The 12,641-nt window shown below is 32.4% G+C and overlaps 1 protein-coding gene across 1 annotated transcript; it reads left to right on the top strand.

Moving 5' to 3' along the window:
• The first annotated feature begins 9,849 nt into the window (after positions 1-9,849).
• On the top strand, positions 9,850-11,391 carry LOC133779744 (methyl jasmonate esterase 1-like). Its single transcript, XM_062219663.1, has 3 exons — positions 9,850-10,306; positions 10,778-10,932; positions 11,090-11,391. The coding sequence occupies exons 1-3, from the start codon at positions 9,850-9,852 to the stop codon at positions 11,375-11,377; spliced, it is 900 nt and encodes a 299-aa protein (XP_062075647.1). The 3' UTR covers positions 11,378-11,391.
• The last annotated feature ends 1,250 nt before the right edge of the window (positions 11,392-12,641 follow it).

The following is a 12,641-nucleotide window of genomic DNA, read 5'->3' on the forward strand; positions in this document are numbered from 1 at the left end:
ACACACAGCTACACATAGATACCCTATTTCACATTATATGGTTCCTTTCCCTTTCATCTTAAAATTAGATTAAGACATCAAACATGAGATTGATTCTATTATAAAAAATATGCATACTATTTCAAAGAATACAAAAAGGTCAGAACATGTAAGTTATCTTCCCAGTTCTGCAAACCTTTAGTGTGATGACCGTTGTTCTCTTTGTTTGGTCCGAGCTGCAATTTTCCATGGTCCAAGTCATTGACTTTAGGTGCGAAAAAATTCCCTGAATATTAGTTGAAAGCCATTTATTTAAATGTAAGTCTCTAGTAGTTTAAACAAAGAGAGAATCATAATGAAGTTGCAACTAACTAAACCAAGAATTGATAAACCTCTAGCTCTAACATCTGATATCATAAAAAAAGGGTTGATAAATAAATAAGTGAGAGCTTCCTCCTACCATGTTTTCAGAAATAATTGGTGCGGTAACCGAAGCCCTAAGCCCAGCCACCGTCCCTGCCGAGCCCAGCCACCGTCCCTGCCCGAGCCCAGCCACCGTCCCAACCAAGCCCAGTCACCGTCCCAGCCCGAGCCCCTCCCTGCCCAACCAGTGTCCCAGCCCGAGCCCCTCCCTGCACAGCCACCGTCCCAGCCCGAGCCCAGCCACCCTCCCTGCACAGTCGACCCAGACCCAGCCCAGCCCAACCCGAACCCCTCCCTGCGCCGTCCTTGCACGATCGATCCCACCCCCTGAGACCCCCGCACCGTCGAGCCCAGCCAGCCCGGAGAACCCCACTCGCGCGTCGAGCCCTTGAACCCCCAGCCGCTATCGAGCCCTTGAAGCCCTAGGCGACATCGAGCCCAGAAAGAGTGAGAGATGGGAGGACGAAGGAGTGAGAGAGTCGAGTCCCCTGCCTCTGCATCGAGCCCGCCGCCGTGATCCGACCACCAGCCACCCACCTGCCGTGACCCATGCACGCCGTCCAAGAGGAGGGCTGAGGGCTGGTTTTTGAGTTGAGGAAAAGAACGAGAGAGAGAGAGTGAGATTGAGGTTGAGGGAAAGGGTTTAGTTTTTATTATTATTATTATTGTTTGTAAAAAAATATATAGTTATTATTATAAAAATATATAAATACAAAGTATAATGATATTAAGAAAAAATAATAGTAGTTTTTATTTTTTAAGTATATTTAAAAACTAACAACTTATAATTTGTTTGAAGAAATTATTAAAATATTTAACCATATATAATAATTTACTTTTAACTATTACTTTCAGCTCAGTTGTTTTTAGGACTCGCAAAGTTGTTTTTAGGACTCGCAAAGTGAGTCATTAAAGAGTATTAAGGACTCCCAAAGCAAGTCCTTAAAATTGTTAAGTAAAACACTCATTTTTTAGCCCAGATTTTTTTAGGACTCGCATATTTTTTTAGGACACTCATTGCGAGTCCTAAATTGTGTTTTTTCAGGACTCTCAATGAGTGTCCTAAAAACTCTATAAATATTTTTAAGGACTTGCATTTATGTGCGAGTCCTAAAAAAGTATCCCGTAAAGGGTATTTTGTAGTAGTGAAACCTTTACATTCTCTTATCACAACCTCCTCTATATATAATATTAAAGTTACTTTAATATTAGCTTAGTAAACTGGTTGCATTACTATAATAAGACAAACTTAGTGGAAAAATCTAAAAAATACTTAAGTAACCAGTTACCCTGAGTATATTACGAAACCAACAGCCTAAGTACCTAGGTACCCTCAAAATCATTGTTGCTCAAATAACACCAGGAAAATTAGTTAAACAACCCAACTAGGAACTAGTTTGTAAAGAACGCCCTAGACTAATACTTACAAAACATTCGCATAACATAGTTTATAAAAGAATACCATTCATTATCAAAGTCTCAGGGGGACTTGTTTAAAAACATGCAAGTTGGCGCCACGAGTTTTAAAATAAAACATAGATTTTTATTTAAAGTTCAAAGAAACCAAAAATTAAATAACTGAGTCCCACTGATAATTTAGGAAAGTCTCTTAAAAACAAAACATAATTTAAATGGCGTTCTACGTTGATCGTTTTTCCGTTCATAGGATTACCCCACGCCATACACCCCATGATGAAAGAACTCCTCACGCCACCACGCGTGCCATAAAGAAATCCTATTTGCTACCTGGAAGGAAAGTAAGGGGGTGAGCTAAAAGCCCAGTAAGGAAGTACAAACAAATAAGCAAGTAAGAATACAACAAAAAAAACAAACACTAACGTTCATCTAAAACATCATGGTATATCATAACATAATCGTAACATATCATCATATCATAACATAATCGTAACATATCATCATATCATAACATAATCGTGACATATCATCATATCACAAACATACAGCATACATGATGAGCATGGATCGCTAGTTGTCCATGTCACCCTATGAGGTAAACAGGAGATCACTGGTCCTTGAATAACCTCGGCGCGTCCGCCCTAGGAGTTACGTCTCAATGTCCTTAGTAACTCATTCGATGTATCTGACATCGTAATCTGTTTGATGTATCTAACATCGTATTCTGTTTGATGTATCTGACATCGTAACTGGTTTGATGTATCTAACATCCATACACATATCACATTCAACATATCATCACGTTAAGGCATTCATAATTCATAACAATTCATTCATACAACAATCTTACCATTCATAGCATAAAATCATAGAATCTATCTAACTTCCTTACCTCAGGTCCAAGCTAAGAAATTTCACAATCTTTCAACGAGCCTATATCATAATCATCAATCCTACAATAATCAACCATTAGCATCACCATCAAAAACCTCAAAGATAAACCCATCAAAACCAATATATAGGCTAAGAAAGACCATTACCTCTCTTGATTGTAAAATCAAGAACACTTTAGCAAGAAAACCTTGTCACCTATAGAGGATTTCCAAACACCATATACCCAAAGAAAGAAACCACAAAATTAACCTTAGATTAGAGAAGAGGAGAAGATCCAAATGCACATATGTGAAACACTAGTTGATAGATTCTTACCTAGGGTTCGAAACCCTCTTCTTCTTCTCCTTCTCTTTCTTTTCTTCTTCTTCTCTAGAAAATATGGCAACCTTTGCTTTCCCTCTCTCTAGCTCGCCTCCCTCTCTCTCTATCTCCTCTCTAGGTCACGGCCAAATGGTCTAATCTCTTCTTAATCCCCTTTTTAAATTCTCATTCCCATAAAGCCACTATCAAGAGGAAATGGTAAGTTTCCTTTCTTCCCCATTTTCCTTTAATTCCCTTTCATTTTTCTTTTATTATAATAGATATAAAATAATAAAGGGTGATCACATTCCTATCCCAAAATAACTAGTGTCTTCAAATTTTGATTTTATTACTTAAAAAGAAATAATCCTTTTCCCACTACACACCACACACTACACGTCCACACTAGCCATTTCCTTTATTTATTTATTTATTTTATTTTTCTTTAATTCCTTACTTATTAAAATAAACAACCCAAAAATATCATAAATGGAAATTTATAAAATGTGTAGAAAATCCACACATGTGCACCTTATTACCATGTACTAGCACACACTAAAACACTAGAGTGCATTACTATCTACCATGCATCTTAGTGCATTCAACCATAACTCACATAATTACCTCAATTGTCACATTTATTTAAAATGTAACACTAATAGTAAAATAACACATGGTACACACTATTCACTTATTAAATTAATTAACCAAACAAATAATTAACAAATTTAAATTAAAAAGATTATACCAAACAATTCTAACAATTAAATAAAATAATAAACAATCAAATAAAACAAATAATCAACCAAATAAAATAACAACACTTAAATAAAACAATTCATCACACTTAACATTTAAATAAAATAAATCACAAAAATTTAAATAATCTAAAAAAAAAATTTTTGGTGCGCTACATAGTTACCCTCAAATAATTCCATAAAACATTGTAAAAAACACATGAAAATAAATAGAAAACTAGCTACCTACTTTAATGTGTTATATAAAATATATATTAATAGTTGAAATAAAAAAACAATAAACCAATGGGGGAAAAAACACTTAAGTAACTAGTTACCCTCGGTATGTTAGCAAAGAAACAACGTGGGTACCTGGTTACCCTCTAAAACAACAAATGAATTAACAAAAGGATATATTGATATATATATATATATATTTATATATATAATGACCTTAAGAATCCTAATGTTTTACATAAGCATAAATTTAAAATAGCTAATTGTAAAACTACAAATTGATCCATCATTTAATTACTGTTATAGAAAAATAAAAAAGCAAAAGAAACATAATATCACTAAAAGCCTATGCAGCAACTTTCATTCTCTTCCATCTCCTCTCCAAAAGTCTTTCATTGAACTCATCGCTAGTTAAGTATCCCTTAAGTTCTTTGTTCTTTCCTTGATAGTACGAGCTAACAACAATGTCTTCGCAAAGGAGACGAGCATCAATATGTTTAGGCATATCATTCTCCTTCCCAAGTATTATTTGCTCGGCAAAATAAGTAGAAAACACCCCACAATTGCTGCATAATCGAAACAGGTAAAAAAAAAAACAACTAAGAACATATAAACAATAAGAAAAAAAAGCTAAAATCAAATAAACAAACTAACCAATCACTTTGTTGAGGAATGCCTTTAGCAATGCTCAACTTCAAAGCCTCATTCTCTGCCACATCATATGGACTAACATCAATATTAATATCTTGACGATCATAGAAACCAATCTTCTCCAATACTAGAGGAATCAAAACAGCAAATACCTTAACGACAGGTAAAGTCTGATTTTCATGCTTTGCACCAGACATTGAATCATACACCGTAAGTGATCTCTGTCGTATATTAAAGTGCAACATAATCCAATGCATAAGAGTATTCACATTAACAGTCATGACAACATCATCAAGAAAATTCCAATGAGTTGCACAAAACATGGATTCCCCCTTCATTATCTTCAAAGCAACGCAGCTCTCATCTACTTTAAATGCACCACTACCGTTTTTCTTATAATCTTCATATATAAACACTATGTTTTTTCCCAAAACAAGTGTCAGTCGTAGATACTCTCCTCTTCAAATCTTTAGACAATTTAACATTTCTCCTCAAGTAATACATCATCACATCAATATGTTGCATAATAAAAAAAAAAAATACATCCTTATAAGATGATATATATATATATATAAACCAATAAACTATAACAGACAATAAAACTTTATTACACATGGGTAACTGGTTACCATCATCAACACAAAATAGTTACAAAGCTTGGGTAACCAGTTACCCAATGAACTACAACAAAGCAAACAGTAAGGGAACTGGTTACCCAATAACATCATAATATATATGATAAATAGATCACTAGACTTAATACCTTTTAAAACAAACAAAAAATAAGTCCAACACGAAAAATAGATAAAATAAAAGGAAGAATCTCACTGATGAATCAACAAATTGCCCAGAGAAATAAAGACTATGAAACCAAGTCTTCTCAGAAATAAGGACAAAAGTGAAGTTAATTGGTGGGTCCACAAAATTATCATCATATTTCTTGAACCGGAACAATACATTAAAAAACAAAATAAAAAAGTTAACAAATTAATCAGACATATTACGCATAGAAAAAACTTAAAAACAATTAATGGTTATACATACTTGTTCCTTTTCTTCAAATCACATTTAATCGAGAAGTCAAACTCAGACAGTTGTTCTTTAGTGTGATTATCACCAAGTTCATTGAAATATGGACAAATATTATCCAATATTTTCCTCTTTCTTTTTTGTTTCACTCCGACTTCAGAAGATCCAAAATTTGTTAAGAAATGAGACTTTACTAAAGCGCTCGGCTTCGCTTGCCTTTTCTTTCCCAAAATCAGTCCATTATCAACTGCTTGTGCATTATCATACAACACAATCGACCACTTACTTTTATCCTCCAAAGAACTATTCTCTTTAAGTGGTCTCTCAACTGATTCATTATTAACTCTCCATATTACATTAGAGACATGAAATGTGAGAGTTTGAGGACTTGAGCATACAGTTGAGTCAACTTTAATTGAATCCTAAAAAAGAAATAAATATGTACATCCAATACTTTATTATAAACAAGCAAACAAGGGGAAAAATAACCAATTTTTTAAACAAATAAAAGGAAAAGAAAATCTTACTTTATCAGTAGTAAAAAATTGTGAAGCAATCTGAACAGAATGCTCCAAATCAGCCCCCAACTCCTCACCAATTTCAACATTTTGGTAACCCCCAGAAGAATGGCCATCAAAAAAATCCTAAAAATACAAAAACAAGCAATTTTTACAAAAATTAGAACCAAATTAGATATAATAAAGGGAAAAACACAAACAATAATAACCAGTTACCTCAGAAGAAGCCTTAGCATGCATAGGATCTTCAAACTCTCCACCAACATTATGATTACCAACATCCATAGATGCCTTAATACCACCCAACATAGATATAACAGAAGCAAAATCAGATGTCAAAGATTTCTTCAATTCAGAAATTGCAAGCAATATACACTTATGAGAATCTTGCACTTCAGCCAATTTTGATTGAATGGCAATAAGATCCTCATGCATATATGATGGACTAGCATCATCATCAGGTGGATCTGTTGGCAAAAACTTACTCTCAAAAGACAACCCTCTCAGTATATGCAGTCTCATTTCTTCATTTGTAGGGATTATGACATTAACATCATACTGCAATAATAAAAAATTATTTTTAAACAAAAGGAAAAAATAACTGTAATAAGTAACTAGTTACCCAAACATAAAACATACATAATAAAAATAGAATTGAATGACAAAAAAACCAAAAAAATAAAATAAAACAAAATCATTACTTCTTCCTCCAAAAGAACTTTATCAACCAAATACAGGTATGACACACTTCCCCTGCTTGTCCAATTCAGAATCCTTGGAAACAAAAAATTAACCCTTCTACACAACGCTTGAGAACAAGAAGGAATGCTCTCATATATCCATATGAGGAAAGTAATAGGGAAACCATAACACTTATAACTATGGTTATTCAGTGACCCATCTGCTTTCCTAGGAACATAATCATACATGGTGTTCATATCTTTCAATACTGCTCGCATGACACACCTAGTTCTTTGCCACAACAATTTCCCAAAAGCAAACTTCTTCATCACAGCGAAATTAGTATCAACCATGGCAAATATGGAGTTGTCAACACGAGTCTCAGTTTGTGTCCCAAATAAAAAAATTGCTAACAAATGAATGATAGCCAACTTAACGACAACCTCATCACCTTTCTTCAAATTTTTATCATTGAACGCACATGCAACCTCCTATTTCCTAAGTTTTTCGTCCTTCCTGGGTTTACCTTCGTACAACAGAAAAAGAGATTTCCTAAGCCCTAAATCAGCCTCTTTGAACATGCTAAAGTCAACACTGCCCACACATTTCAAACCAGTAATGAGAGCAAACTCATTGATTGAGAACCTAACTAATTTGCCACCCAATTTAAACTAAAACTCTGAATCTTCATTTTTTTGATGAACCTCCTTAAGAAAATACTATGAAATAACTGCGCCTGAAATGTAATATCAGGCATATCCAAAAAGTGACCGAATGAGGTTCTTCGAAACATCGCTTTTTGTTTCGAACTTAAAACTGCCTTAATCTCACTAATAACAGAAGGCTTATTCCACTTATGGGCTTTACTACCAAAACGCCTATCAGGTTTAATTCTGAAATGCGCATCCTAGAAAAAAAATATATGGCAACAAATTACACACTATTTACGTAACACTAAACATAATAAAGTAACTGTGAATAATATAAAGGAAAAAAATAAATAAATAAAACAAAGTAACTAGGTACCTATTATAAAACACTAAACATCAACAACTAACTCAGTACCTATAAAAGCCAAAACAAAAAAAAGTGGACAACATACAGAACAAAGTAACTTATAATTAAAATAACAAAAAATGATAAAAGCAAATCAATTGAAAAGTAACTAGGGACCACATGAGAACACATTACAAAACACTAAACTTAATAAATATAATCATACGCTTAAACAATATAAAGTAACCAGGGACCACAAAAGAAAGCAATACCAAACACATAAAAACTATGAACTTAAAAAAAAATACTAAACATCAACAACTAACTCGGTACCTATAAAAGCCAAAAAATATATATATAAAAAAACAAAAGTGGATAACATACAGAACAGGGTAACTTAACATTAAAATAGCAAAAAATGATAAAAGTAAATCAATTCAAAAGTAACTAGGGACCACATGAGAACACATTACAAAACACTAAACATAATAAACATAATCATACGCTTAAACCATATAAAGTAACAAGGGACCACAAAGGAAAGCAATACCAAACATATATAAACTATGAACTTAAAAAAAAAAAAAAAAAAAACATACACATAAACATGGAAAACAAAATCAAAGTAACTAGGTACCTTAACTCTACTCCCATGATCTTTTTTTGTCCCAACAGATGTGCTCTTCATCCTTGATGAATCTTTACCTCGAGGGGAAGAACGCAAACCACCATCAACACTTGTTGATGAAGAACCAACATTACCTCTCTAAAAAACATAAACATAAAATAAAATTAACAAATACAACAGAATAAAATATTTGAGAACAACTCAAATTAACAAAAATAAACAAATAACCAAACCAAAACACAGAAAAAAAAAATATACAAATCAAAATAAGAACCAAAGATAAAAAAGAAACCAAAATACCTCAATGTTAGGTCCTGCATTGTCAACAGGAACTATTAGAGTTCGAGGAGAACAACGCATACCCATACCCTTCACGTCCGTTAGCCGAAAACTTCCGAAAATTCCAGTCGTCCTCAACTTCTATTCAACAACTCCAATGACCGAAACACAACTCCAATCACCCGAAATTCTATTCAATAACTCTGATCACCGAAAACACAAAAAACATGCAAAAACAACCGGTTTGAAGAAGAGAAGAAGAATAATGGGGAAAAAAAACTGAAATGAATGGTAAAGTTAAAAGAAGAAAGATGTAAAAGTAATATAAAAAAGTTAAAACATAATAATATAAAAATATAAAACTACCTTTACAAAATTTTAAAGAATTAAACAAAATAAAAGTACAAAACTACCCTTGGACTTAAAAAAAAGTCAATAGAAATAAATATATGGCATAATCAAACATTTTAACAAAAATATGGAAAAAAAACCATAAAAATGATAAAAAAGTATAAAAATCCATAAAAATATTCTGTTGAAAAAAAAATCATATTTTTTAAAACATCAATTAAAAGTCCATATAAAATGTAATTTCCACTAATTTATTGGTGGACCTTGGCCAATGAGAAGATAATTTATTGGTATATATATTATTTGTTAAATATTGAAAATTTTATTTGATTTTTATTAGCTTAATTTGTGAAGGGAGTTAAAATTAATGAAAGCATAACGTCGTAATTATGGACATAGCAATAACGTAGTGGAAGACGTATCATATTATTATTATAGGCCGACTGTTTAATTTGACATGTGTGAAATCATATCAAACTATTTTTTAATTACTCTTACTCTTACAAAATGAAAAGAAGTTCCCAAAAATTTCTAGACTAAATATATTTACTATTTGGCAATTTATATTTATATGCATGATGAAATATTTTTATGACTACTTGCGTAGCCAGATGACAAGTTTTCTTTGATCACTGTTAATTTAGTATATATATATATGTAGTAGTTGAACTTGAAGGTTTAGAACTCCACTCCAACGAAATCTATAAATTATAGAACTAGAAAACGATAAATGCAGAGCAGATTAACATATAGATTGCTAATCATGAAAGGTGTTATACTACTGGTTGTTTCTCTAATTATTGTAAGTCTAACATTGTCAACCTCAAACGTTAATGCAACCACCAAACATAGTCATTTCGTGTTGGTTCATGGGGCTGGCCATGGAGCTTGGTGCTGGTACAAGGTGGCTACTCTCTTACAATCCATGGGTCATAATGTCACAACTATGGACCTTACAGCCTCAGGAATCAATCCTATCCATAGCCAAGTCAACGGTTCATTGGTTGACTACGCTAAGCCGTTGATGAATTTCATGGCATCTTTGCCGGCGGCGGCCACAGCGAAGAAGGTCGTCTTGGTGGGCCATAGTTTAGGTGGACTCAGTATATCTCTTGCTATGGAGACCTTTCCCCATAAGATTTCAGCTGCAGTATTTGTCACAGCGTTTATGCCTGGTCCTAATCTCAGCTATTAAAAAATATCCCAAGAGGTAAATATGTTTTTTATTAATAATTAAGGAATCATTGTTAGATAGATCAAAATTAACATTAATTACAGAGTAGTCAAAATTAATTTTCTTACAAACAATGATAACAATAAATTATTAATTCGTTTATTAGACTTTTATTTTATATTTTCTTGCAACATGTTAAACATTGTCATATGATTTGTATTTTGAACTTTAGTTATCATATTAATTTGATCTAACAGTATTTTCCATGATATGAAAAAACGGTGTAAAAATAAGATACAATATATATAAATATTTTATTCAGACATATTAAAATGATATATATATTTTAATCTTATGATATACAAGCACTGTTATATCAACTTTAAGTTGATATAATATTTAGCATAATCAACTTATAATAAATAACTTCTTTTAAACTAAAAATTTGAAATAGATTCATCATATATATACTATACTAATTAAGTGAGCTTTTCTTTTGAGAAACAGAATACACAGGGAAATGGTTCTCCTATGGATTCGACATTTATATATGGCCATGGTCCAAATAATCCTCCTACTGCTGTACTTTTTGGCCCAAATTTATTGGCATCAAAATTTTACCAGCTTTCTCCACCAGAGGTATAACATAGATATACATAAACAATTGATTTGTCATATATTTAATTAATTGCAAATATTAAGTTAATTAACAATCTACTATATATATAATATCGGTTAATAAATATATATTAATTATTAAGCAGGATAAAATTTTGTGCATATGTTTAATAGGCAGGATTTGGTGCTTGGTCTATCATTGTTGAGACCTTATGATATGTTTAGTAATGAAGAATTGTTTAATAAACAACTAAAACTGACCAAAGAGAAGTATGGCTCTGTAAGAAGAGTTTTTATCGCGTGCGACCAAGACCATGCGATCAAGGAGAGTTTGCAGAGGTGGATGATTGAGAGGAATCCACCGCATGAAGTGATGGTCATCAATGGAACAGATCATATGGTTATGCTCTCTAGGCCACTCGAGCTCTTTTCCTACCTGGGACAGATTGCACACAAATATTATTAATACATTCATGTAATTATAAAATGATTTCTTTCACAACTATTGTTAACATGCCTAAATAAACTGAAACTCTTTATACATTCTTACTAAAAGTTTGATTTGTTACTCTGTTCTGTTACACATATTACTAATATTCAAATTTAAATAAAATATTACTAGTACTTTGATTTGTTACTCTTTTACACATGTTACAAATATTTAAAATTTTAAGAAATAATATTGCTTATAAACTAAAGTAAAGAATACCATGTTTACATCTTTCAACCAAAATTATTCTTGACTTACATTTATGGGATATATGTAACTTTATCTCGAGCTCTCCTCAAGAATCAGTTTAAGCTCTCTTGGTATCAGCTGATGATATATGGGGGATGGAGCTTCAAAAAAGTTTACAACTTTTTTTTTTTTTTTAATTTCTAAAATGATATAACTAAAAACGAAAATATAGTCAGACATGTACCTCACTATATCCACATGGGCATAATAAAAATGACTTGTAAAATAAACACAGATTTATGATAAAACAATTAAAATACTTGTCTCAATACAATTCATCTTACTATAATAACGTCACAAATTATCTAATAAAGCCTAGAGCCTTGATTAGGGGATCAGGGTGGTAAATTATAAAAATTATGTGATATATATATGTGTATCATTATATGATTATGTGAGTTATATTATAATATGACTTGATATGCATCTTTAGATGTATTAAATATGCATGTGACCCAATTTCTGATTAAAATGACAATTTTTTGTAATTTGGCCCGTTATGGGTATATTTGGCATATATGTGATATATGTGCAGGATCACATTATTATGTGAATATATTTGAGTTACTCAGCACGAGACGATCCTAAGGAGCAAGCTAGTGGGAAAATCACAACGGGACCCATACTTGACTCGGTGGGAGTCGATGGATATTTTTGGTATTTAGTACATTACCGGGATATAGGGTAATGAGAATAAATATTTGATGATATATTGGGAGTTAGTGAGATCAAAAGGGAATTATGAGATTTTGACTATTTGGCCCCCGGGGACGTTTTTGGGATCCTGAGCATTTGGATTTGCTTGAGGTTACTTAAGCTCGAAGTAACCTGTCAGAAACATAAAAAGAACATTCAGTTACATTCTCTCTCTCCCGTTCTCTTTTTAATGCTCGTTCGCATTTTCGAAGTTAACTCGAGTTTTAGGACTTGGATTCAAGCAAGGTTAGAGTCATAACGATTCTAGGGAAGATTAAAAGCTTGTTAGCTAGAG

Source organism: Humulus lupulus, chromosome 1 (assembly GCF_963169125.1).
Source record: "Humulus lupulus chromosome 1, drHumLupu1.1, whole genome shotgun sequence".
NCBI lineage: Eukaryota > Viridiplantae > Streptophyta > Magnoliopsida > Rosales > Cannabaceae > Humulus > Humulus lupulus.

Coding starts and splice junctions, on each gene's coding strand:
- LOC133779744 (XM_062219663.1), top strand. CDS start 9,850: ATGCAGAGCAGATTAACATATAGATTGCTAATCATGAAAGGTGTTATA. Junction 10,307..10,777: donor TATGCCTGGTCCTAATCTCA/GCTATTAAAAAA, acceptor ATACTAATTAAG/TGAGCTTTTCTTTTGAGAAA. Junction 10,933..11,089: donor ACCAGCTTTCTCCACCAGAG/GTATAACATAGA, acceptor TTTAATAGGCAG/GATTTGGTGCTTGGTCTATC.